At 42.5% G+C, this 25,162-nt stretch overlaps 1 protein-coding gene across 1 annotated transcript in view; it reads left to right on the plus strand.

Moving 5' to 3' along the window:
• Window positions 1–25,162, plus strand: part of SVEP1 (sushi, von Willebrand factor type A, EGF and pentraxin domain containing 1) — a 186,549-nt gene that overhangs the window by 127,656 nt on the left and 33,731 nt on the right. The window contains exons 25-37 of the mRNA XM_009328996.1: window positions 453–610; window positions 2,180–2,381; window positions 3,011–3,186; window positions 4,527–4,651; window positions 9,167–9,290; window positions 9,817–9,987; window positions 12,131–12,304; window positions 17,097–17,216; window positions 18,004–18,180; window positions 19,616–19,700; window positions 20,017–20,208; window positions 22,141–22,308; window positions 24,239–24,911. Of these exons, the coding sequence (XP_009327271.1) occupies window positions 453–610; window positions 2,180–2,381; window positions 3,011–3,186; window positions 4,527–4,651; window positions 9,167–9,290; window positions 9,817–9,987; window positions 12,131–12,304; window positions 17,097–17,216; window positions 18,004–18,180; window positions 19,616–19,700; window positions 20,017–20,208; window positions 22,141–22,308; window positions 24,239–24,911 (2,545 nt within the window). The remainder of the gene's footprint in view (window positions 1–452; window positions 611–2,179; window positions 2,382–3,010; window positions 3,187–4,526; window positions 4,652–9,166; window positions 9,291–9,816; window positions 9,988–12,130; window positions 12,305–17,096; window positions 17,217–18,003; window positions 18,181–19,615; window positions 19,701–20,016; window positions 20,209–22,140; window positions 22,309–24,238; window positions 24,912–25,162) is intronic.

The raw sequence follows: 25,162 nt of genomic DNA on the forward strand, positions 1-25,162 counted from the left end.
AGAAGTTTTGGTGCCTTTCAAACACCTTGGTTTTCCAAGTACCAGAGGTTTTGGTGCCTTTCTACTGCCTTGGTTTTCCCTCAGTATAAGCATATATGCCTTAAAAGTCAAGTGCCTCTCATCTGTAATTCTGTGGACTCTAGAAGGCATGCTTCACTCACAGGAATGCAATGATTGCCTCTCCCAATTTCATATGAAGAAACGCAGACACTGTGTTTAAATACTGTATTGTCCCTATCAAGAAGAAATACTATGCAGCTAATAAAATACAAGCATACTTAAAGGAACAGCCAAAATAAAACTCCATTAATTCTGTAGTATCTCCTCTGTTGATTTTTTTTTTTTTTTTTTTCCAGTATATGCCATTCCCATTGGTGGATCTGGCCTCATGGCCAGGATTCTTTGTCGTGACAGCGGCCACCTTTGAAGTGTGCTTCTCTTTTCCTCCATAGGTGTCTCTGTGTGACAGGGTACACGGGACTAAACTGTGAAGTGAACATCAATGACTGTGACTCCAGTCCCTGCTTAAACCAAGCCACCTGTGTGGATGCCTTGAACTCGTACGTTTGTAAATGTCCCCCTGGCTTTACAGGCAGCAGGTGTGAAACAGGTACACAGGACCGAGTGTCAGAAAAAGGTGGCTTGACTAAGTCTCTGGGCAAGATTTGTGCTGGCTGGGCTGATTTCATACAGCTTCCCCAGAAAGCAGCTGGGGTGGTGGGACTCTTGAGGGGCTGAGTGGAGCCTCTGTGACTGCAGTGTTAATAAGTGTAATTGCAGAAAAGTAACAGCATGTGTGCTGTGTCATTTATATTCATTTCTCTTTTCTAAGGCACAGTTCTATCTTTTTAATACCTAGTAGGTCTATCGAGTTTAATTTGTATTTGCTCTGTGTATCTGAGTTAATTAGAATCACAGAATCATCGAATAGTTTGGGTTGGAAGGGACCTCTAAAGGTCATCTAGTCCAACCCCCCTGCCGTGGGCAGGGACATCTTTAACTAGATCAGGTTGCTCAGAGCCCCATCCAACTTGACCTTCAATGTTTCCAGAGATGGGGCATCCACTGCCTCTCTGGGCAACCTGTGCCAGTGTTTCACCACCCTCAGCATAAAAAATTTCTTCCTTGTATCTAGTCTAAATCTACCCCCCTTTAGTTTAAAGCCATTCCCCTTGTCCTGTTGCAACAGGCCCTGCTAAAAAGTTTGCCGCCGTCTTTTTTAGAAGCCCCCTTTAAGTACTGGTAGGCTGCAAGAAGGTCTCCCCAAAGCCTTCTCTTCTCTAATTAGCTCTTTCTGTTTCTTGTATTTCATGTAGGGCTTTGCATCATAGGATTAGAGATTAGTATGTAGTAGTCTCAGCTTTAGAAGTCCTGAAGGCATCAAGTTCCCTACAGGCAAAAGGGCATAAAATTCACTATATTTGGGCAAAATGGGTCACACCTAGTGCAACTTCCTGGATGATGCTGGAGTTAGGCCATACAACCACAAGGCTCAAATCCATTTGTCTTTTAGCTACTCCATGAAAGTTATAAAGTGTTACACTAGTAGCTGGTGAATCTTTAAACAGAAACTGAAGAACCTGTGTTGTTTTTACAGATACAGTAGAGGACATACAGGTATTTAGACCTACCATCCTATGTCTGAATTTAATAACACCCAGCTTTCAGGAGAGCTCCACTTGGTACTTTTACATGTAGTATTCTTGTAAAGCATGTCACTCTGCATTGAAGAGCAGCACAGAAGTGCTGTTCCATACCAGTGCAGTGTATTTCAGTAAGTCCAGAGCAGAATTTTTTTTTTTTAATCTTGACTCTTGTGAATAAAATGGAACCAGCTGATCACACCTCTTTGGGTTGTTGTGTGGCAGATGGAAGGTCATTTTATTGATAGAGCAATTCAGCAACCTGAAAGGTAAGATTCATGTTCACTGTTTGTTAGATAATCAGCTTCTTTTTCAGTCATTTTTCTTCAAACCCTGTGTGTTTTCTAGCCTTGGAAAGCTCTGTATGCTGGCTGATATTAGACTGCTATACATTCTTTCTACCTCTGATCAATTTAAAGTGAATAATTTTTGTAGATGGGTTGCATTCCATTTTATTGCATTTGCTTAGATTCCATTTGATTCTCTTTCTGGGTTTTCAGGAATGTAGCTCTGAAAACTCTTTGTCTTTGTTGCAGAACAGTCCTCTGGTTTCAATCTTGATTTTGAAGTCTCTGGTATCTATGGATACGTCATGCTTGATGGTGTTTTCCCATCTCTTGGTGACATCACCTGTACATTCTGGATGAAATCCACTGACACCACAAACTACGGAACTCCCATTTCTTATGCAGTGGAGAATGGAAGTGATAATGCATTTCTTCTGACTGATTACAATGGGTAAATCACAGTTCTGCTTTTCTGTAGATAACAGATGTCTTGAATTGATAAAGAAAGCATAGGCCAGAACTCTGAATATCAACTTTGCCTACTTTGGCATAGAAAAATCTGCATCCAAACTCCATAGCTGGAGTTGACTCCTTGTTTTGTTCTTCTCCTTGCTTTGTTTCCTTCACTTTTTGCCAGATAGAAGAGTAATGGCAAGAAAGCAGTGAAGTTTAGAAAGCAGGATGTTTTTGTCTGGACTACATTTCTGTAATATTTAAATGACGCATTGATACAATGATTGGATAAAATGGAGCTCAGCACTCAGCGTACTTGTAGTGTGACTCCAAAAGCAGAGACGGGCCCAAGGGGCAAGTTTTAAGAATCCAGCTATGACTTGAGTCTTCATATTGGTACAAAAGCACATTACTTATTTCACTATGCTTTGCATATGATAACCATAACTTCCAAGTTCTCTGAGAGAGAGATATCTTGTATGGTGATCTTTCAAGAGAGATTTCTTGTATGATGTAGACACAGTTACCTCATTTGGCAAATAACATTGCTTTGAGTCGTGTGGGACAGGCCATGCTTTTAAAGTTGCTGCATGCAACTGAGTATGCCTTCGTCTTCCTTCCATGCAGCTGGGTTCTTTATGTAAATGGGAAAGAGAGAATCACAGACTGTCCTTCAGTGAACGATGGTAACTGGCATCACATCGCGGTCACATGGACGTGCACGGATGGGGCATGGAAAGTGTACATCGATGGAAAACTGTCTGATGGAGGCAGTGGGCTCTCTGTTGGTTCAAAGATCCCAGGTATGCTTTATTTATATTACACCAGATCTGTTGCCTCCATTCTGTTTTTATTGCAGAATTTGTTGTGCCTGCAAGGAAATGTTTATTTTGGTGGTTTTAGTACGTTTTCACATTTTCAGCCCCTTTCAGCAGGGCTCATGTTTGCTATTCTTGTTCATGAGGACAGTTCCCTCACTCAGCCTCGCTGAAGACAAAGTGCACATTTCTAGGGTAAACTAGTAGGTAACTTGTTTTGCGGGTGACAGAGTTTAGTCCACAAAGGAGCCTGTGCTGAGCTGATTTTGGAATGGCTTTCTGAGAATAGGTTTCTCACACAACAAACAAGTTTAACTGGCATTTCCCTTACAAATGTGGGCTCAGAGTTGATTGAATTAGCTTTCTTCTGTTACTTTCAGACATCTTTTTAAAGTTCTGTTTGCATTTTTTCCTAACAAGGTGGGTTTTGCTATTTCATTGTTTCCTGTGATCAGCAGTCTTTCCAGTAATATCAGAAGACATGAAAAGGAATACCTTCATCACTGAAGAGCTGTGAAAGGCCTGATGTTAGATTGCTGCAAAGAGATTTGGTTTTGATAGTGTTTTCATACTGCCGCTGTCCAAATTTGCATAAGAGTTTCAAAAAACTATCCATATTTAAAAAAAAATGAAATACTTTAGCCTGTGTACCTTCTGCTTGCCTCTGTGTTTACGAATTACATTGAAGTTATCTCCAGAGACAAGACCTAAGGAAGTGTGCAGTCTCCATTACTTTTTGCCCTTGTCCACCCACCCTGTGACATACAAAATGCATGTCCACATCATCTGTGCTACTGGTCGAGGAGAGGAAATTTAACTTGTATGGCATGTCAGAACGTTGACTGTCTAATCACCAATGTGCTTCTGAGCATTTGGAATCAATTTTGTTTTACCTGACTTTCTAAGCTTTTGTTTAAAGCAGGAGGTGCAAGCTAGCACTGTAAAATATGCCCCACCTGCTCAAAACTGCATTTTGCATTGCTTTCTAATATGCTTCAAATACTGAGCTAGAAGTGGTCTCTTAGAGCAAATACCATTCTTGAAGCAGCCATGTAAAGTTTCTGCTCTGATCAGCATGAGTTTAGCATTAATGCATATTTGAGAGTCAATTCCAAACTGTCATGCTCACTTACCTCAGTCTAGCATAAGGCTTCCCAGAGGTTTGCTGAGGGGATTTGTTGAAGGTGGCTGGTCTCCTGCACTACAAACTCGAAGTAAACACAGGGTAGCAAAAGTTTTGTTTTGCTTAGTTTTTAATCTTCTCATGGGGATCCCTGCTGTAAGATTTTGTTTCCTATCCCTGTTCTAATTCTCTCTGAGTTTAGGTGGCGGTGCACTTGTACTGGGTCAAGAGCAAGATCAGAAAGGCGAAGGATTCAACCCAGCTGAATCTTTTGTGGGGTCCATCAGCCAGCTCAACATCTGGGACCATGTCCTGTCTCCACAGCAGGTAAGTCCTTACTGCAATGTTTGAGGACAGGGCTCTGAGTGTAGGATAAACATTTCAAAAGGCATTCAATGTTAGCATATTGGATAGACCTCTGTTCCCACAGAAGTCAGTGAGGACCAGATGAAGCTCTGGCTTAGGGTAATAAGCTTAGTGTAGTAAGCGGAGTAGCTTTAAGCAAAACCAGGTGTCCTAAAATCAACAGTGAGTCACCTTCTATTTTGACTGAGCCTTTCTGTGTTACGTAGCTTTGAAAGAGAAATGAAGGCATATACAAAAGCTAGCAGTCCTGTTAGAAGAGGGAGAAAACCCAATGAAACAAGCTCAGGGCTTGTTTTACAGCTTACAGTTCCTCATCCTGCTGTGTGAAGGCACCGGTAAAACTTCAGAGGGAAGGCATCGGGATTTCTGTCAATGCATTAGACACTATGAAAAATCTGAGCTATATAGTCCCGGAAAAAGTCTGAATGGGCAGCATAACTGAATATTAGGCTACTTTTATTCAGGTACCAGAAATAGAGGTTTGGCACTAAACTTTCACAGAGTTAAAAAATTAGCGTAAATCAAAAGATGCCTCCAAGGACAGTGATCCCTCAACTTCTCTGGGAGACAAGCTTCAGTGATCAGTTATCCTCAGAGTGTAATTTTTTTCTTTGTATCTAGTTGGGACCTCCCACTTCTGTTTATGACTACTGTTTCTGTCTCCCACCACACACTGCCGTGAAGAGCATGACTCTATATACTTGATTACCTCCTCATAGGTACCGGGGGCTGCTGTTAGGTATCACCAAAGCTGTCTCTGCTCTGGGCTGAACCAGCCTTGGTCCCACAGCCTCTTCTCACAGGGCAAATGCTCCATCCTTTTTGATGCTCTCACCCGAACTTGCTCCAGCTTGTCAATGTCTTTCTTGTACTGAGGAGCCTAAAATGGAATGCAATACTCCAGATGTGGTCTAATAAGCACTGAGAAGAGGGAATAATCCCTTCCTTGGTTTTCTGGTTGTGACCCTATTCACACAGCCAAGGATGCTGTTAGTCCTCGTTATTGCCAGGGCACACAGCCGGCCGATACTCAGCTTACTGTCTGCCAGAGCCCCTAGGTCCTTTTCCGCAGAGCTGCTCCCTCTCCAGGCTTTCCAAGCCTGTATTGTTCAGAGGTTTTTCCTTCCCATTTGTTCTTGTTGAATTTCATGAGGTCTGTGTTGGCCTATTCCTCCAACCTGTCGAGGTCCCTATGGATGCAGCTCTGTCTTTGAGCGTACTGACTGGGCCTCCCAGTTTGATATTATCTGCAAACCTGATGACAGTGTGCTCCATCACCACTTCCTGGTCATTAGTATTTCAGTCGTGAAGGTCAGAAATGATGAGACTGTGGTTACACTTGAACAGCAAGGACTAATGTTCAAAGTTAGAGACATTTCTTGGGGGGAGGGTCTTTGGATTAAAAGGTTTTGGTCCTCTCCTGGTGTTTTTTTAAGGTTTTACCACTATTTGGTGGTTTATCACCAAATATATAATAATATATTACCATTTATAATCCAAATACGAAATAATAAAATTAACAGAAAATAGAAGTAAAGCAGAGTCTTTGCTTCCGGCGTCCAAATGTCTCCTCTGCTTCTTTCTCCTTTTCTTTGCTACTTCGGCTTTCTGCTAGGTTCAGAACCGCCCAGCAATCTGCTACTGTTCTTGGCTTCTAGGGTCACCAATCGTTGCATTGCCAAGTCAAATTTTCAGGTTTTTGTTCACTAGCAGTTTTGAAGCTGATAAGTATACATGTGATTTTACAGGACACACTGGTGAAGAGGTTAAGTGCGATTTTCTGAGTCTTTTTCAGTAGTCGCCTGTCTTTAATGACAGGCTTGATTAAATTCGCATTTGCTTCAAATGCAATACAGTTATAACAAGGAAGAAAATCCTGCCCTTCATTTATGGTACCCATATGACTCATCTGAAAAGACAGGTGTGAGACCAGACAGGGAGCTGAGCCAAGTAAGTTTCCTAGAAAATTTTTACCTCATTCATTTCGGAGCTTGGGATAGTAAATCACTACCGTTATCTGTTATTTTCAGTTTTGTTGTGGCCAGCTGGAACTGTTTAGTAAGTCTTACCTTCCTATTCTCAGCCTTAAAGGAAAGCAGGGTGACAGAATATGTTGCCCAGTGAATAATGTAAAGGCAAAGTCCACTCTTCTAGGATTTTTCTTTGTGTACTTTAGTTGCTCATCCACTTGCACATTAATTTTGTATAGGTAAACCAACAGTCTGGTTGTTTTATTGCTGAGCAGACAGCAGTATAAATATGAGTTGTCTGTATGGGACTGTGAGGTCCTTTCTGGCCCTCCATTCTTCATCATATGGCGTAGAAGGGCCGATTCCCAAACCTGCCTTTCCCACACTGGAAATTTTTCCCTGCAGATTCCTTGCAGCTTGTTTGCAGCCTTTGGCCTAAGCAGTTTCCATCAGCACATACTGTTGAAGTGAGATCTTTGAAATGGCCTCAGAATAAACAGAGCAGGTTGCTCTCTTCTCCAGCTAAGCTGGCTCTAGAAGAGTCTGATCCGCCTCACTGGAGTTCAGTGTAGGGGCAATATGAAAATATTTCAGTCTAAGGTTCACGGTGTACCTTTCTCACAAAGACAGACGGTATAGCCCATTATTCTTGGTAGTTGATTTCATCCACTAGAGACTTGACAGAAGCCAGTCACCCTTCTGAGAAAGGCGGTTTCCCAACTGTTCGGCATGAACTGGGCACACCTGTGCTTGCTAACCAGCTAGCTGTGCCCTGAAGCCATGCTGCATGTATTGTATGGGTAGGCTGGCTGTGCTGAGATGTACACAGCCCACTGGGCTGCTCATCTTTGCTCTCCTTAGTTCATTTTTTCATGCTGCTGAAGGAAACATTCCTTTCTTCCTGCCCAGGAATACTGGAATGACCCTCCACCACAGAAGAGCCAAAGAGTAGAAAGTAGTCTCAGTAGCCTAATTACTAATGTGTTCTCTTAATTGAATAACCATCTTTTCTCCATAGACCACTTCCCTCTCTGATATATTAAAATTATCCCTTTACTGCATATTTATCCTCCTCAGGGCACATATGTTTTTTTCAGCAGTTCTGTGGCTGAGATATGATTGTGTCTGCCCTGATAGAGAGAAGCATAATGGGGAGTACTGTGCCAATAATACACCTTAGTCCCAGTCACCTTCTGGGACTATGTTTCCTTTCTGTTCCTGGAGTCACAGTGAACAAAGGCAATGCAGAGCGAATCCAAAGCCCTGGTCTTTCATTTGCAGTTTTAAAACACTTTCATGTAGCAGAAGTCTCCCTGAGCATCCAATGGAACTAGGCAGCCTTCTTTTTTACAAATGTTGGGGTTGGGATATCTGAGCTTCTTCCAAGGGACCACTGTGGAATATTTATGCGACATCCCATCATTAAGGGTCAATCTGCATATTCTGACTATTGCATATAATTTACACTGGTGTCTGAGTAGCATAAAAGTGCTGTGCTATCTGGGGTTGTAGTCTCCAAATTCCTTCTGTTGGTGGCCAGGTAGAAATATAATAATGTACTATGTCTAACAGATTTCAGAGTCACAGTGAAGAAGTAGAAATATTTTTACCTTGTTGAAATATATATCTTTTTTTTACATTAAAATGCAATACTGAAACAGCTTAAGGATTCCCATTGGCATTTCAGTTTCTTATAGTAAGAATGGAAAAGAAATCCCTAGTGGTGCCATTAAAGGAGTTACATTTTAAATGGAAAACTTTTCCATCAGAGATATTTAACCAGATCTGCTCTTGAGATACAAATCTGCTGTTGATCTAACAGCGTAGTCCTTTCTTTCTCCTATCCTTAGTTTACGTATATAACTCCTGTTTCAGTACATGGTTAGTTATGGCCCTGTCCTGCTTTGGTTGAATTCAGTGCCAATATTGCTGTTAGTATGGGCGTGGGTGGGCCTTGCCTGCAGTGTTTTGAAGAGCCTAGTGCATTGAATTCACAAAACTCTTGTCCTAGAAACAACAAATTGCTTTATTAAGCTGTTCCTATTTGTGTTTCTGTTCCTTAAATGCAGTGCAGTGCTAGCAGAGTTTGCAGAATGCAGATCTTCAACATTAAGTTCCTTTTGGCTCCTATTTGACATTTTTCTGCAAATATATCAAATTTTCTCTTCAGGTTGCATTCTCGTATCTACCTTTTTCTGTGACGTGAATACATTTTTCTTTCACACTAACAAACGCAATTGTGTTTCAAGAACCATGTTTTATACTTTACTTGTATGACAAGTATTCCTTCAGGTATTGCCTCAGTACATGCCTGTCCACAGCTAGCTGGCTTATACGTACAGAATAACAAGTAGTTCAGGCAGAAGCCTCTTGTGCTAGAAAGGATGAACATTGCTTATTCAATGATTAGTTCTAGTGTTGCATGCAGACATGGAAGGGATTTTTTTTTCATTCTTTTCCTACATAGTCCTTAAACAGCACCTAACCAACTGTTTTAAATCCATAGGTAAAATCTCTGGCTACATCCTGTCCAGAAGAACTCCAAAAAGGAAATGTACTAGCCTGGCCAGATTTCCTGCCAGGAGTTGTTGGAAGAGTGAAGATAGATTACAAGAGTATATTTTGTGCTGGTTAGAACTTTATTTCCTAGAACCCTTTTTTTCTGAACAATATTATAAGACTCTTATGAGGTCAAATATGCTAGCTTGCAGCCTTTGCCCTACTAACATTGAATAAATTATTTTGATAATTTGATAGTTAGAACATTCAGTCCTTCATTCCTCAAATTCCAGGGGTTTGTAACAAAAGTTCATTGGAATCTCTGACAGAGATTTATTGCTTCCTGAATTGAGATGGGGAAGGAGTGAAGATGGTGTTGGGTCAGAAAGAAGTTTTTCTTGTCTTTTATTCTAAAAATAATTGGATGGTACTAAAATACCTGCTACCTCCTCACCTCTTTTACTACAGATTCCTTTTCTGATGTTATATGTTGATGATTCTCAAAACCCTTTGAACCCGAGCAGGATATAGCATACATAACACTTTCCAAAGCTTTCTCGTGGATAAACTTATACAGGATCAAACGATCAGATAACAAATTTATTCGTTTCAGCACATAGCTATATCTCTTACTGTATGCATATATTTTGTCCACAGACTGTCCGTCTTTGCAAGGATCCATACCACATCTGCGGGCCTCTTCTGCTGATTTAAAGCCAGGGTCAAAAGTGAGCCTTTCCTGTGACCCAGGCTTCCAGATAGTGGGAAACTCTGTTCAACACTGCCTTAACCTGGGACAGTGGACACGGCCTTTTCCCCGCTGTGAAAGTGAGTTGTCTCAGTGGGCTGGCAGGATTAGGAAACCCTAGCTTTTATTTGGACCCTATCACTATTCATGGCCTGTTTATCCCTGCAGCTATGATGCGCTTGAATCCATCCATGTTACAGCATATACATACATGCTTAAAACTAAACTCATGTTTTACTGAGCAGGAACTACACCACGATCGGATTCTGCCACCTTTTTCAGACAATTTCTAATGCCCATGGCAGAAATTAGTCTATTTGGATCAGCAATCTGATACTCTGAAATTTCCTTCCCAGTGTCACCAGGAGTATGGAAGATGCACAGGAAATGCCAGAATATCCCTGTGATTTTTAAGTGTCACTGAGAACATCTGGTTTGAAGTAGAAGTCTTGGCATTAGTATGTAACAGAGTAATTTCTTTAAAGGCAGCAGATATATCTGTCAGGACTTAGAAGTGCTCCAAGACTTACAGGATTTCTTCTAAGAAACCGGGCTGTATACATTCAGGTTGCTAAGGTTCTTTGATTCCCGCTTTCCTGCTCCTGCCTTCTGCTTTCCTTTGGTTCTCCTCTCCTGTGACTGCACATGTGACTGCAGTTGCATGTGTTGGAGCTGGCTATATTTTTCATTTCAGCAGAATAGTAAATTAGCTCCAGAAGTAGGTATTGCATGATCCCAAAATTGATCAGTAGTTTGGAGAAAATCGTGACATTTGTTAAAAATACCTTAAAAATAGTTTGAGCTAGATGTGATGCAATTTTCATCTTCCTCTTTATTCAGTTGTTCATAGCACAAATCCAGGATCTGTCTCTTCTTCTGCCTAAAGAATAGCATGCATGTGAGGATTTACCCAAAAGCAAGTCCTCCTGGGCAGAACGTAAGTTCACTGGCAAAGACAGCTTTGCTGTTTCTTGGTGTGTTATCAGTGACAAGCCACCAGAATCCTGTTAGTATTGTCATATGATTTCTCTCTGTAGGGCTAGGCAGTTTTACCTGTTGAGCACAGCTCAGACAGAATAGGGTTGACCTGCCAGAAACATGCTGAGTGAATGAGGGCCAGACCCGCCCACTGGCCTTTCTCAGCCTGTTCCACAAGTACTTCATGCATGAAAGTGGGTTGAAGATAGCTATTTCCTGCATAAAGAACTACCAGGTGTATAGAGGAAGGTGTGGTACAGAAAAGGTTCTTCTGCTAATTGAATCAGGCTCATTGTAATCACTGCCTTCACCCACCAGGATCCTTTTCCTCTTCCTGCTACCAAAGACCCCCAAAACCACAGGTCCCCATCCCCTGACAGCCTGTCTTTGTTGCAGGCTCTTCAGTTCTATCCCTCTAGAGCAAGGACTTGGCTTCCATTACCACGGGCTCTAAACACTTCACAGTGTCTTACTGTGTGATCCTTGAACACGGCTGGGGAGCAAGGAGTTGCTAGAATCCATGTAGTTGCAAAGAGGAGCTGTGTAGCTGTTGGAATAAGTGTGTGTCATCTTAATTGAAATGAAGTTGCACAGAAGCAGCTCTGGTAGAAAAAATAGCAACCTCCAGCAAACAGGTACCAGTGGTGCCTTCTGCTGGCACAGCTGGGATCAGAAGGGCTTATTTACTATAGTCAAAGTCAAAGTGAGTGACGTGTAGACGAGACTGTATGTGATGTCAGTTCCAATCTCTCCATCGTTCATGCACTCCCTGGTCTCAGACCAGTACGGTAACCTCTTAGCAGTAATCTGTTAGCTAGTTTTGCGATGTTCAAACACAATAACATTGAGCTTGTTTTTCAGTGAAGGGAAATAACAGGAACCTCCGTGGAGGCAAACTTACTTTTCCTTTTTCCTTAAAACTCACCAAGGATCATTGATTATCAGGGGAAGTGTCCTGTGACTGAAGGGCATCAGATCTTAGTCACAGATGTCTCCTCCGGAGCTAGCAGAATAACAGGAGCTGGAGAGTCCTGCTGAGTCTCTGACAAGTGCCCACAAAACAAGACCCTCCACCGAACCTGGAATCAGTTAGCTACCTCAGAAAAGGTCTGGGCCTTCTTGTGGATGGGATTCCACAGTTGCAGAGAAAAAAATCTCCGTTGGTGGCTTTCATATGGAATTACTCTGAAGCTGATCTATGTCTGCTCTGCTAATATCTGTGCCTTCTTTTCACTCATGTTGCAGGAATCAGCTGTGGAGTGCCTCCACCTTTAGAAAATGGATTTTATTCAGCTGAGGACTTTTTTGCTGGCAGTACCGTTACCTATCACTGCAACAATGGCTACTATTTGTTGGGCGACTCCAGGATGTTGTGCCTGGACAACGGGAGCTGGAACAGCATTTCACCATCTTGCCTTGGTGAGATGTGCCATACATGTGGCTGCATGGGCTGGCGATCAGCACTTCTGTGCCCTTGGATTTGGATGGGATTTCATTCTGAAATTGCGAAGGCTGACCAGAGTCTCAGAAATCACACTCCAAGATATTCACGTTTCTGAAATACCATGCTCAGCATTATGTGAAACGAAAACTACATTCTGGCACCTTTCTCTGTCAGTCCTCTTGTATACCCCACACCCTATACTTAATAAGCCTGCATTGCACTCCCAGCCTCTCTCTTTCCATGTTCATTTAGCCCTGGAGTCCTTGCATTCTCTGCTTCTAACCTATGCATTTCTCTGTCCTTCAGCACGCTGTCAGTGTCCCATACTCTCTGACCAGGTTCTTCTAGACGTTCCATGTGTGGAGGTTGCAATGTTTAATATCAAATTTACTTACTTGAAGATAGTTGGTGCTGCACAGGATTTCTGATTTAGAGTGGTACAAAATATACTGCATAACACAGTACAAATAAATGCAAGTTATACTTAGCAAAATATAGCAATTGCAATACACAGTTCAATCACAATACCAATGTGTTCCCCATTACCAGTCTCTATAATATGCTCACCGTCGTGACACTGGGTGTCCCCAGTAGCCAGGAATGAATACATGGGTTGGAGCCAGCTCAAGCCCATTGCTAGTTGTCTGCTTTTTAATAGTCTATGTTGGCCTGAGCCATATTCAATTCCCCCCCCATGCTAGTCTGACTAACTGAGGGAGACATTTACATTCTTTTAATGAACTCCAGGAGAAGCATTTACACCATCAGTTGATCCACTCAGCTGTTGATAGCTGTTTACCTAAAACAAAAGCCACCTTCCTATCCCCTTGTGTTGAGTCAGCTTCTTTGTAACACAGTGGTCAGTCACAACCTGTATTATTCCCTGAGCTTCATGGGCAGATCACCTTTGCCATTCTCCTCCCAACTTTATTCCATTGTGGGGTTTATTGGTCCGTCACACACGCCTGTCAGCAAGTAGCTGCAGCATTGAGAGGGCTGGGAGTGCACTTGTGGACACAGTTCACATAGTTGCCACGCCATAACTTACTTCCTGGTCAGCTGGGTCTGATGTACCAGATGCAGCTGCAGGAACCGAACGGTGAGACAAACCAGCATTGTACTGCGTACAGAGGACTGCTGGAATCCACTAGCTAGTTGGATTGGTGCTTAGTCATGCCTAACATGGGAGTTGTGGGTTAACAACCTGGCAAGATTTGTGTTTGATTTGACTGAATTTTATGTAGCTACAGCACATAATTTTTTCAGTGAAGACGAGCAAAAGAAAAGCCATCAGTCTTTTAGTTCTGCCAGAATTCACTTTGGAGTAGGATCCATCTGGTTTCGTAGCATCCTGTCTACCGGGACTCCTTCAGAACCTCCAAACAGACCATCCAGTCTGTTGTTCCTCTTTTTGCTTTTCTCCTTTGCACTTTATACCAACGCCTAAAGATAAGAAGGCTCAGAGCAGGTGCTGCAAGGCTGTCCAAATAGTTCAACATCTGTGCGGTAGGAAGCATGATGTTGAGAAGAAAAAGCCCTGTGCCCCACGTTCCAGCTTGCCTTGTCTCTCATAAAGCAGAGTAGACTAAGGGGAAAATGAAAACGAGTGGCTTTGGCACCCTGACCCACCCTTTACCTTTCTGATTCACACTCCAGGCAGATGCTAACAAAGCCTGGTACGCCTATGCTCTGGGGCATTCCTTTTGCTCTGTTACGGATCTGATTCATACTGTCCTTCCACTCTTCCTTGCCTTACAAGACATTACAGGAGAAGCAGCCATTCCAGTTCTGCTGTGGTAGCACTTCGCATTCTCCCGATGTTTGTGTAATTGGCAACCGTTTTGATTTTAATGTGCAGCTTTCATCCTGCATGTCAGAAGGAAACTCCTTTTCTTTTCAGAACATTGTTGGGTTCTTTTCATGCTGGCCAGACTCATTCGGCAGTGAAGAATAAACACGCCAATTCAGTAAATTTTGTTGCTTTTTTAACCAAGTTGCTTTTTTGCCTGGAAATAGGCAAAGAACTCCAGCTATATCTCTGCATGGTATACCTAGTTCAACAGCTGTCCTGTAGCAGGACTTTTAAATGAAGAATTGTTCTATCTGTCTCTAACAGTCTGGTTTATATAAGGGATAATCCCTGACGCCAGCATTTTTCAATTAGATACTTTGAAACTGACCCTTTGCAATTTATGACTCATTGTTTACATACCAAGAACACTTCTGTACAGTCAGGATTTGAAAGCTGATATGAAGTATTCAGGAGTGAGGGATTTTTTTTGCTGTACAGTACCAAGCCACATGGAGCATAAATCAATTGGCATTTCTAGGCACTACTAGTTGTATAAATAGTTAATTATAATAACTAATATATTTTGAACTCATTTTAACTTTTCTTGCAACTGCAGGCACTTCTCATTCCTAGTCTAATGTAATTGTCTTCAGCAAAGATGGGGCTCTAATCATATTTTATGTTCGGAGTATTTCCCCTCTTGGCTAAGTTTTCCTGTCCTCCAGGTGGGAAGTTTCAGATACAGAGGATTTCCCAAGCAAGCGTTTAATGCAGAAGTCCTCCCTCATAGTGTCTGTCCAAACTAGTAGTAACAGCACATAGAATCATAGAATCGTTTAGGTTGGAAAAGACCTTTAAGATCATCAAGTCCAACCATTAACCTAGCAGTACCAAGTCCACCCCTAAACCATGTCCCCAAGCTCCACATCTACACCTCTTTTAAATACCTCCAGGGATAGTGACTCAACCACTTCCCTGCGCAGCCTGTTCCAGTGCTTGATAACCCTTTCAGTGAAGAAGTTTTTCCTAATATCCAATCTAAACCTCCCCTGGCGCAACTTGAGGCTGTTTCCTCTTGTCCTATCGCTTGTTACCTGGGAGAAGAGATCAACCCCCACCTCGCTACAACCTCCTTTCAGGTGTTTGTAGAGAGCGATGAGGTCTCCCCTCAGCCTCCTTTTGTCCAGGCTAAACAACCCCAGTTCCCTCAGCCGCTCCTCATAAGACACGTGCTCTAGACCCTTCACCAGCTCCGTTGCTCTTCTTTGGATGCACTCCAGCACCTCGATGTCTTGCTTGTAGTGAGGGGCCCAAAACTGAACACAGTATTCGAGGTGCGGCCTCACCAGTGCTGAGTACAGGAGGACAATCACTTCCCTACTCCTGCTGGCCACACTGTTGTTGGTACAAGTCAGGGTGCTATTGGCCTTCTTGGCCACCTGGTCACACTGCCATCTCATATTCAGAGAACCGCAACTGCTTATCATCAAAATTTTCCCAAAATGATGATGGATGGGTTTGGATATATCTAAGTAAGCTTTCTAGAGCAGGAGTACTTCTAAGTATTCGAAGGAATGTACAAAAGAAAGCAAGTGAAAGAATTTGTCTGTTAGATGGTATTTAGGTATGCAGAATGAGATTAATCTTTTCAGATCGAAGATCTGACTTGATCTTCTGCACTCCTTTTATTGTCAATGTCTTACAGAAGAAGAGTAAATTTATAGAATCATAGAACAGCCCAGGTTGGAAAGGACCTCGAAAGATCATCTGGTCCAGCCTTTAATTCTAAAGTGCAGTTATTTCAACACAGGCATGTAAAATAGTTAATATGAATTGCACTTTAGAACAGCCTATTTCTCTTCCTTGATTGTAAAGGAAGCCTAGGTTGGGAAGTTGAGATGCAGCTATCTACAGTGTAGCCATTTAAGGTTAGATGATATGAATCCTATCCTTAGTGATACAGGACAAGGACCAAGGGATGCTGAACCTTACTCATGTGGTTTGATGGTGAATGAAATACTCAGATTTATACACATGCTGACTGGGCCTGATCCCCTGGTTGTCCTGTACATGCCATGTGATGGCACTCAAGATGATCTGCTCCATAACCTTCCGCGGCACCGAGGTCAGGCTGACAGGCCTGTAGTTCCCCAGATCTCTTTCCGTCCCTTCTTGTAGATGGGCATCACATTTGCTAACCTCCAGCCAACTGGGACCTTCCCGGTTAGCCAGGACTGCTGAAAATGATGGAAAGTGGCTTGGTGAGCACTTCTGCCAGCTCCCTCAGTACCCTCGGGTGGATCCCATCCGGCCCCATAGACTTGTGTGTGTGTCTAAGTGGTGTAGCAGGTCGCTAACCATTTCCCCTTGGATTATGGGGGCTTCATTCATGCGTTGGAGCAACTGGATTACAAGTCTTTCTGCTACTTTAATACAACTTGCTGTCTGTAGATGAAAAGCCTCATGTAAGAATAAGAAGTTGTTTCCCCCCGCATCCAATAAAGGATGGAGATTCTCCTCAGCCCTCCTTTTGTTGCTAATGGATTTATAGAAATATTTTTTATTGTCTTTTACGGCAGTAGCCAGATTAAGTTCTAGCTGGGCTTTGGCCCTTCTAATTTTCTCCCTGCATAACCTCATGACATCATTGTAGTCCTCCTGAGTTACGATGTCTGTTCTTTTACTACTTGGAAACCAGATACTTTTTGTGGAAGTATTGACTGAAGGTTAATAGGATTTGTCTCTGATTTTCTCATGTTTCACAATATTGTATAGTAAATTATATAGGAAGCATAAATATTAATTTAAATATTAAATATTTTTACTAGTGCATCAAAAATGATTGAAGTTAGAGTGATTTTTAATTATACTAATTAAAGCAATTCCTCGTGACAGTTAGTGAGACAGAAATTTAAAGCAGATCCTTATTACAAATACCACCCTGGAGACATCTTTTTTGTGTTTCTTTTTTGTAGATGTTGATGAATGTGCTGTTGGATCAGACTGCGATGAGCATGCATCTTGTCTCAACACAAATGGATCCTATGTTTGCACTTGCATCCCTCCTTACACAGGAGATGGTAAAAAATGTGCAGGTATGGGAAAGAAAAACATCAGGCTGACTTTTCCAAGGTTCTGTGTAGGCCAGTATCCTGCCTTCCACTGTGGAAGACAGTTGCCAGTTATTGATATCTAGGGAGGGACAGGGCAGGCATGCTCTCATCTCCAGGTCACTTTGGCCTGAATGAGGCTGTGATGAAGTGTCTCCTTTTGTTTCTTGAGAACTTGGCTCTCCCTATGGAGACAGCTGTCATTGGGATTCTGCTCCAAGACATAAACACATGCAAAATCCTCTTGCACATGGAGCACATGTGCTGAAGACCTGGGAAGGCCGCATGCCAGAATGTGTCACTTCTCAGAGCAGAGCTGTGCAGTGAAGAAATATTTGAATACAGGCATCTGAGTAGGGCTTGAGCTGCCTGTAGAAACATTAAGCAAGGAACTTTGCATGAAAATGACAAGAGAGTGTGATAGGTTGGGATAAAAGGTTGCTGAGCTAATTTCATGTTCAGGGCTGGACATGCTGGAATGGGCTTTCCCTCACAGAGGGAAAAATGACTACAAGATATGCTTCTTACAATGAATGCAAACTCAGTTACAGAGGGCTCTCTCATACCAAGATTAGCGTACTTGTACGAGTCTTCAGTGCCTGTCATTTACATGCAGAACAGAGAAAAGCTGGTAAGGCTGTAAACACTTATGAGAGTTTTCCACCTGCTCTGCCTTCCTACTTTCAGAAAATTCCCAAGGATATCTCCTACAACTTGTTTATAAAACCTGGTACTTAGTTATGTTATTGATAGTTTCTCTCTTTCTCCCCAGAACCAGTGAAGTGCCGTAATCCAGGAAATCCAGAGCATGGCCATTTATATGGGGACACTTACAGTGTTAGCAGTGAAGTAATGTTTTCCTGTGAAGAAGGGTTTAAGCTGACAGGAGTGACTAAACTTACATGCATGGAGTCTGGAGAGTGGAGCCACCCAATACCATATTGTGAAGGTGTGGTTCCTGGGGAGAATGCATATTGTAATGTGTGTTGTTAGAGATGGAAGGGGGAAAGTAGTAGCGTAGAGCCTTTAGAGACCATGGCAGCTGATGAAACCTCGTCCTAGCAGACCTGGGTCTCAGTGTTGAAGTCTCTGTTGTCTTAAGAGATGTAAGCACCAGCTGAAGCTTTTCCAACAGTTGTCATATTCATGGTGGTACTCTTATGCAGATTCTCCAAAGTGTCAAAGGTGTAGACTCATCTTATTTTATTGCAAGCACTAAAAGTGTCTTTCTTCTCCACCCAGCCTCCCGTTTCAAGGAACTTGTGGGAACTTAATGTCTTAAAGGTCATAGACTCATAGAATCGTTTAGGTTGGAAAAGACCTTTAAGATCATCAAGTCCAACCATTAACCCAGCACTACCAAGTCCACCCCTAAATCATGTCCCCAAGCTCCACATTTACACCTCTTTTAAATACCTCCAGGGATAGTGACTCAACCACTTCCCTGCGCAGCCTGTTCCAATGCTTGATAACTCTTTCGGTGAAGAAGTTTTTCCTAATATCCAATCTAAACCTCCCCTGGCGCAACTTGAGGCCATTTCCTCTCATCCTTTCGCCAGTTACTTGGGAGAAGAGACCAACATCCACCTCGCTACAACCTCCTTTCAGGGAGTTGTAGAGAGCGATAAGGTCTCCCCTCAGCCTCCTTTTGTCCAGGCTAAACAACCCCAGTTCCCTCAGCCGCTCCTCATAAGACACGTGCTCTAGACCCTTCACCAGCTCCGTTGCTCTTCTTTGGATGCACTCCAGCACCTCGATGTCTTGCTTGTAGTGAGGGGCCCAAAACTGAACACAGTATTCGAGGTGCAGCCTCACCAGTGCTGAGTACAGGAGGACAATCACTTCCCTACTCCTGCTGGCCACACTATTTCTGATACGAGCCAGGATGCCATTGGCCTTCTTGGCCACCTGGGCACACTGCTGGCTCATATTCAGCTGGCTGATCATTAACTGTGTTTCAGTGGATAAAAAGCAACCAGAGAGGACAGGCTGGTGCATGTACATATACATGGTATAATTGCAGAAGTTGTTTCTTTAGAAAACCAGAACTAATGAGATGAAGCAACAGGGTAAAATGAAGGGGTGACAAAGGCAATGTCAAAAAAACAATTACTTTGTCCACAGGGAAGGGTGGATATGGAGTCCTCTTGACAGTCAAGCATGTGGTTTGTAGAACAGTTCCAACTGCCTATTTCCAGTTAGTCCAATTTCTCAGTAAGGTGAAGTCAGATAAAGAGCCCTAAATGTCAGTTATATCTTAGTCAAGAACCCAGTGTTACCTAGGGCTTTACACCTCTTCAAATGTATTTAGAGAAAACAAAGCAAATCTGGATTTTCTGTTCTTTTTTATTTATCACCTCTCTTGTGATCCTGTCTTTTTAAAGCTATATCCTGTGGTCGTCCAGTTATTCCAGAGAACAGTGCCATTTTGGGCTCAAATTTTACGTACCACAATAAGGTGGTGTACAGGTAAGAATTCAATATGTTTGAAGTTGCTATATTAATAATTGATTGAGAATCTGGCAACAAATGAGAGTATGGCTGAATTGAGAGAGTGGTTGAAATGAAGGAGAGGAGCAAGATGGGATTAAAGTAATGGAAAGACATTTGGTTATAGCTGTGGCTATTCACTAGCAGAGCTGAATGTTTACTCCAGTACTACTTCTCTATGCCCTGCAGAGAAAGATGGTGTGTGCAGGTGTGGAGGAAGAGAGGAAGGGGATGGCTGATTACATTGTGCATAAAAGGCTCTGTGTTTGGTAGCACTTCTTTTCTTCTAACTCAGATGCAATGATGGATACAACTTAGTGGGTGAAAAGGAAATTCTGTGCCTTGCTAGTGGCATTTGGAATCATCCTCCCCCCTCCTGTGAAATGGTGACTTGTCCTAGCCCACAGGATATCAGCAATGGAAAATACACACTCACTGGCACAACCTACCTTTCTGCTGTATCATACACCTGTGACAATGGATACAGGTAAATGCAGGAACGTTCCTGAGCCAAATGCAGGCAGCATGCTTGCTTACAAGGTCTAAGTTATGTCGGAAAGAGACAAAGCTAGGATCATTGCTCAGAAAGATAAAATACTAAAATAGAATTTTAAAAGACTTCTTTATGTCTTGAAGGTACTTTCTGTATTTCATCCTAAATTGGAGCATTTCAAGAAGGTCATTCAGGATTTGATAGATATTTAGATATATACACATGCAATGCTTTCATTTTAGCATCAAGCTCAAAGGCATATCAGAGAAATAGTTGTCATTATTTTTTAAAGTTCTCATTTGTCTTTAAAGATTATCATACCCTACAGCTTTAGCGCATACCCAATATTATTTTTGCTATTGTTTTAAAGTTCGTTTCGTGAAAGAATCTTCTGGAAGTACTAATTTACTCCTTGAACTCTTCGTAGTAGTTATTTATTCTAGGCTTTTCTTCTGTTTTACATTTGTAAGCAATTATATTGGAAACACATTTTTAATATGCCACAATTAAAAATTAATACAGTAATGCTATATCCAAGGATGTGGCTTTAAGTGCAAGTTTCTTCCTTTCCTGATATCTGCTTGTACCTCTAGCAGATTTACTCTGACATAAGCAGTCTCATATGGACCTGTTTAGGCCTGAATTTTCTCTGTATTTTCCTGCTGCAAGCATTCCCTTGTCCAGATGCAGTCAGGTAGGTGAGGTGTGCTCATTTGGTGAATGTTTTAATCGTGTTAATAAAAACGGATACTTCAGCTGCAGTCCAGTGTAGTGTTAAGTCATAGATCCACAGTGTGGGCTTATCTGTACCCCACTAAACCAGGCAGTGTTTGTACCAATGTCAATGAGTTTTTTGACCATGGACTGAGGACATATAGGCAGCAAATGCCACACAGTTGTGACTCTTTCCCCTTTACCTGTCTAGCATAGCTTGGTGAGAGAAGTCCTCTCTCCTGTTGTTACCACTCCAGGGGAAGCTCTCCCAAACAGTGTCCCTCTTATGCATTGTTTCTGGACCTGAGTGTGGACCCAGTCTCTTCCTTCAAGCACCTCTTGCATGCTTTTTGTCTTAAACATATTGCCACAGGTAGGCACAGCCTACTGCCTTGACAAGGGCCTGTGCCATACCTGTAAGGGTTTGATAGGTCAGTGTTGTTCTCTTCCATTAACCCCTGAGCTCATTTCTGTCAACTAAATATGGGGGTATAATACTATTTGAGACTAAACTGTAGGCAATCAGACACACCTGTGTAGGGCTTTCAGGTATGACATGGGACCTACTGGGAATCCATAGCCAGCTGACACAGCAGCTGGAGGCCAGGGTGTTCACCCAGGGCGTCTCAGGGTGGTGTTGAATACCTCTGTTTAGACAACTGAGTCACACCTTTTGTACCAATGCATTGCTGTTTCCTCAGCTAAGGAAACCAAAAAATACCATCAACTTCAAATGTATGTGGCCATTCACTCCAGCAAAATCCTTTACCTCCTGAAGTAACTGAATGCCTTTTTGTAAACAAACGTGAACTGGAGCATTTCCTTCAGTTTTCTGAGTGAAGATAGTGTTTAAGTCCTTGAATGAATCAGGTCTCAAACTGAGGCCTAGTTGCAAGTCTCAAGATTGGCATAGTGTTGATGGCATACAAGTAAATCTTGAAACATAAATAAATATTTAAGCACCCTGTAACTTTCTTTTGTGGTTCAAAGATGGGCAAAGCTACAGCAGAAGTTACGTGTGTATCTGCATAGTGCATTGAGGCCCCACATGAATTCCACCAGCTCTCTCTTCAAAATAATCTGAAGACCAGCTTTTTTGACAGCATCAGCAGTCCTTTTTCATGAACAGAGGGTGAGATTCTGGCTTCTACTGAAGTCAGTGAGAGACTCCCCTTGGTTTCATTGGGGCCATTAATGATCTTTGTGTCTCAGCCTTCAGGGACCTTCTGTACTTGTCTGTGCGTCTTCAGGGAACTGGAACAGCACACCTCCAGCTTGCAACATTGTCTCTTGTGGATCCCCTCCTGCCATCAAAGATGCGGTCATCAATGGAAATAACTTTACTTTTGGAAACACTGTCTCTTACACGTGTAAGGAAGGGTATGTAGATTAGCACTACTGGACTAATAGTCAGGACCAGTAAAACTGGTGCACTGCTTCACAAGTCCTTTATAACTGCACATTAATTCATTTTTGCTGTGTCTATCTTAACCCTCTGGAAATTAAATGTGGTGGAGATATTTTTGTGGGCTGTCAAGTTAGTATGGGACACATAGGCATTTCTTAAAGTAGTTTCACTGCAGCTGAATACAGTCTGGAAGAGGAGAATGGAGAGGAGTCATGGGGAATGATAGACCAATTCAATAGGAAGCCCTGTCCCTTGGAGTTACTACAGAACTAGTACTTCTGTGGTAAACTCAAGGCCCTGATCATAAAGAATTCCCTATATCTCATCAGTCTATAAGCAAGCTGTTTGGTGTGTTTTGAGAACTGTCTGTTCTGGTGTTCTAAATTCTGCTTCCTTAAAACTCTGACTCCTCATTTATTGAGATGCATTATTTTTCTTTGATTTCCATCTAGTCAGTGTAGTGACCTTTTCAGACTGTATTTCATCAAAGATGATGCTCCATTTTGATGATGTTGAGCATGAATGTAATGCTGCACTCTGATCCTGCAAGACCTTTGCACATGCTTATCTTTACAGCCTGTGAGCAGTCCCATTGAATTTCTTGAAACTGTTCTGTCCAAAAGGCAGAGCAGGTATGCAGAGCTTTTGCCAGGCCCTAAGTGACTGGAAGGTTTTCTGCTCCTTCTTGATGTAAAAAGATAGATTGATAAGCCATCATTTTTCTTATAAACTGGCTTTGCAACATTATTTGAAACGTAATTGAAGCAAAGCATCCTTATTCTGTTTTCTTGACTGTATTATGATTTAAAAAGCTGCTTCTCTTTCCTGTGCAAGCATTTTAAATGGGATAGGATAGCAGCATTTAGAGGGTCACAGCTGTCTGTGACAGTGAATAGAGTGGGTCTTATTAAACATTGGCACCTAATAGGCTCTTTTTCTGGAGTCCAGTCATGAGACTTTGAAAAGAAATCCTGCAAACAAGACAAAGCACTTTTACAAATGTTGCCATCAAAATCTGAACAACCAGTTTCCAGCCTGCAGCTGGAAAGAGTCACTGGGAACTTTGCAGTAATTACTGTTTCTTTGCTTTCTGTGAGAGCACACCACAGAGATTTCAAAACTGAGGGAGAAGATAGTCACAGGTACTGTGACTGTACTGTTGCATGTTTAAGCAGCAGGGTTTTAAGTGGGGTGATGAGCAGCATGGAGTAATTAATGCCTGTGACTGCATCCCAGAAGCAGATTAAAGAAATACAACTACGCTAACAGTAATCGTGGTAGAATTTAATTGTAAAAGATTATTTTTTTCTCTACTCAGCATTAGTTTTTTTATTGGCTTTTATAACAATTTTTACAGTGTTTTTTTAGGCAGAAGTTGTTAGAAAATTGCCATGCACGTTATTGGCAAGACAATCTCTGGGTAACTCACTAAGGAGTTTCTCACTGCTTGCAAGTGTGAAAATAGATTGATAGGGCTGATACAGGAACCCAAAAGGCCTTTATGGGCTTTTCATCTCTTTCTTCTCTGTTCAGTTCTCCTAAAGGGGAAGAATTTCTCAGTGGGATCATTTCTTTGAGGATTGTATGGACTGTCACAGCACAATGCTAGGTTTGTTGTAGTAGTTTCAACCCAAATGGAAGTTTGGGAATGGTAATCAGATGGACAGACAAGAGAGCAGCAATATACACAAGGTGTGCTAGGATATCCCTCATTGTGATACCTCACCCGTGGACATGTAGGCTTTAAAATATTCCTTTTGAAGTGATCGTAGCTTTTGTAAAGGATCCTATTCTTCCGGGGTGCTAGCAAGCAAGCTTGTACTGCAGGGGCTTCGGGAAACTGTAGGTAGCATTTGACAATGCTTGTCTTTTTGACTTCCTATGTGGTTTCCTTATCCACAGTTACACGTTAGTTGGCCCTGCAACCATAGAGTGCCTAGCCATCGGCAAGTGGAGTGTGAGCCACCAGCAGTGCCTGGCAGGATCCTGTGATGAACCGCCCCATGTGGAAAATGCATCACCAGAGAGTGGCCATCGCCTCTTTGGTGATACAGCTTATTACTTCTGCTCGGATGGCTACAGCCTGGCTGACAACTCTCAGCTACTTTGCAATGCAGAAGGGAAGTGGGTGCCTCCAGAGGGCAGGGAGATGCCCCACTGCATAGCTGATTTCTGTGAAAAGCCATCCACCGTCTCATACAGCATCCTGGAGTCCATTAGTAAAGCCAGGTTTGCAGCTGGCTCCATCGTGAGCTTCAAGTGCATGGAAGGCTTTGTTCTGAACACTTCAGCCAAGATTGAGTGCCTTCGAGGGGGCCAGTGGAATCCTTCTCCTTTGAGCATCCAGTGCATCCCTGTTCGCTGCGGAGAGCCTCCCCACATTAGCAATGGCTATGCCAGTGGGGCCAACTACAGCTTTGGAGCAGTGGTGGCTTACAGCTGCAACAAGGGGTTCTACATCAAGGGAGAGAAGAAGCGGACCTGTGAGGCCACTGGCAACTGGAGCGGCAGTTTGCCCACATGCCACCCAGTGTCCTGTGGAGAACCACCGCAGCTTGAGAATGGCTTTATTAAGGTACAGAATGAGTTTTCTGATCTGCCTGGTACCATAGCAAACTGAATATGTCTTCGCAGTTGCCACTGTTGGGGTTTTCTTTCTTCTGTTTTGCTCTCCTGTTAAAATTGAGGAAGCACATGACTAGATGGAATAAGCAAAGGGAAAAATGGGTGGATCTGCAGCAGAATCATGTCTGAAAAACATGGACACTTCCATGGGATTTCCTATCTTAAAGTGGGGTTTTAGTTAGGAGACTCAAGATGCCATAT

Source organism: Pygoscelis adeliae, unplaced genomic scaffold, assembly GCF_000699105.1.
Source record: "Pygoscelis adeliae isolate BGI_AS28 unplaced genomic scaffold, ASM69910v1 Scaffold127, whole genome shotgun sequence".
Lineage (NCBI taxonomy): Eukaryota > Metazoa > Chordata > Aves > Sphenisciformes > Spheniscidae > Pygoscelis > Pygoscelis adeliae.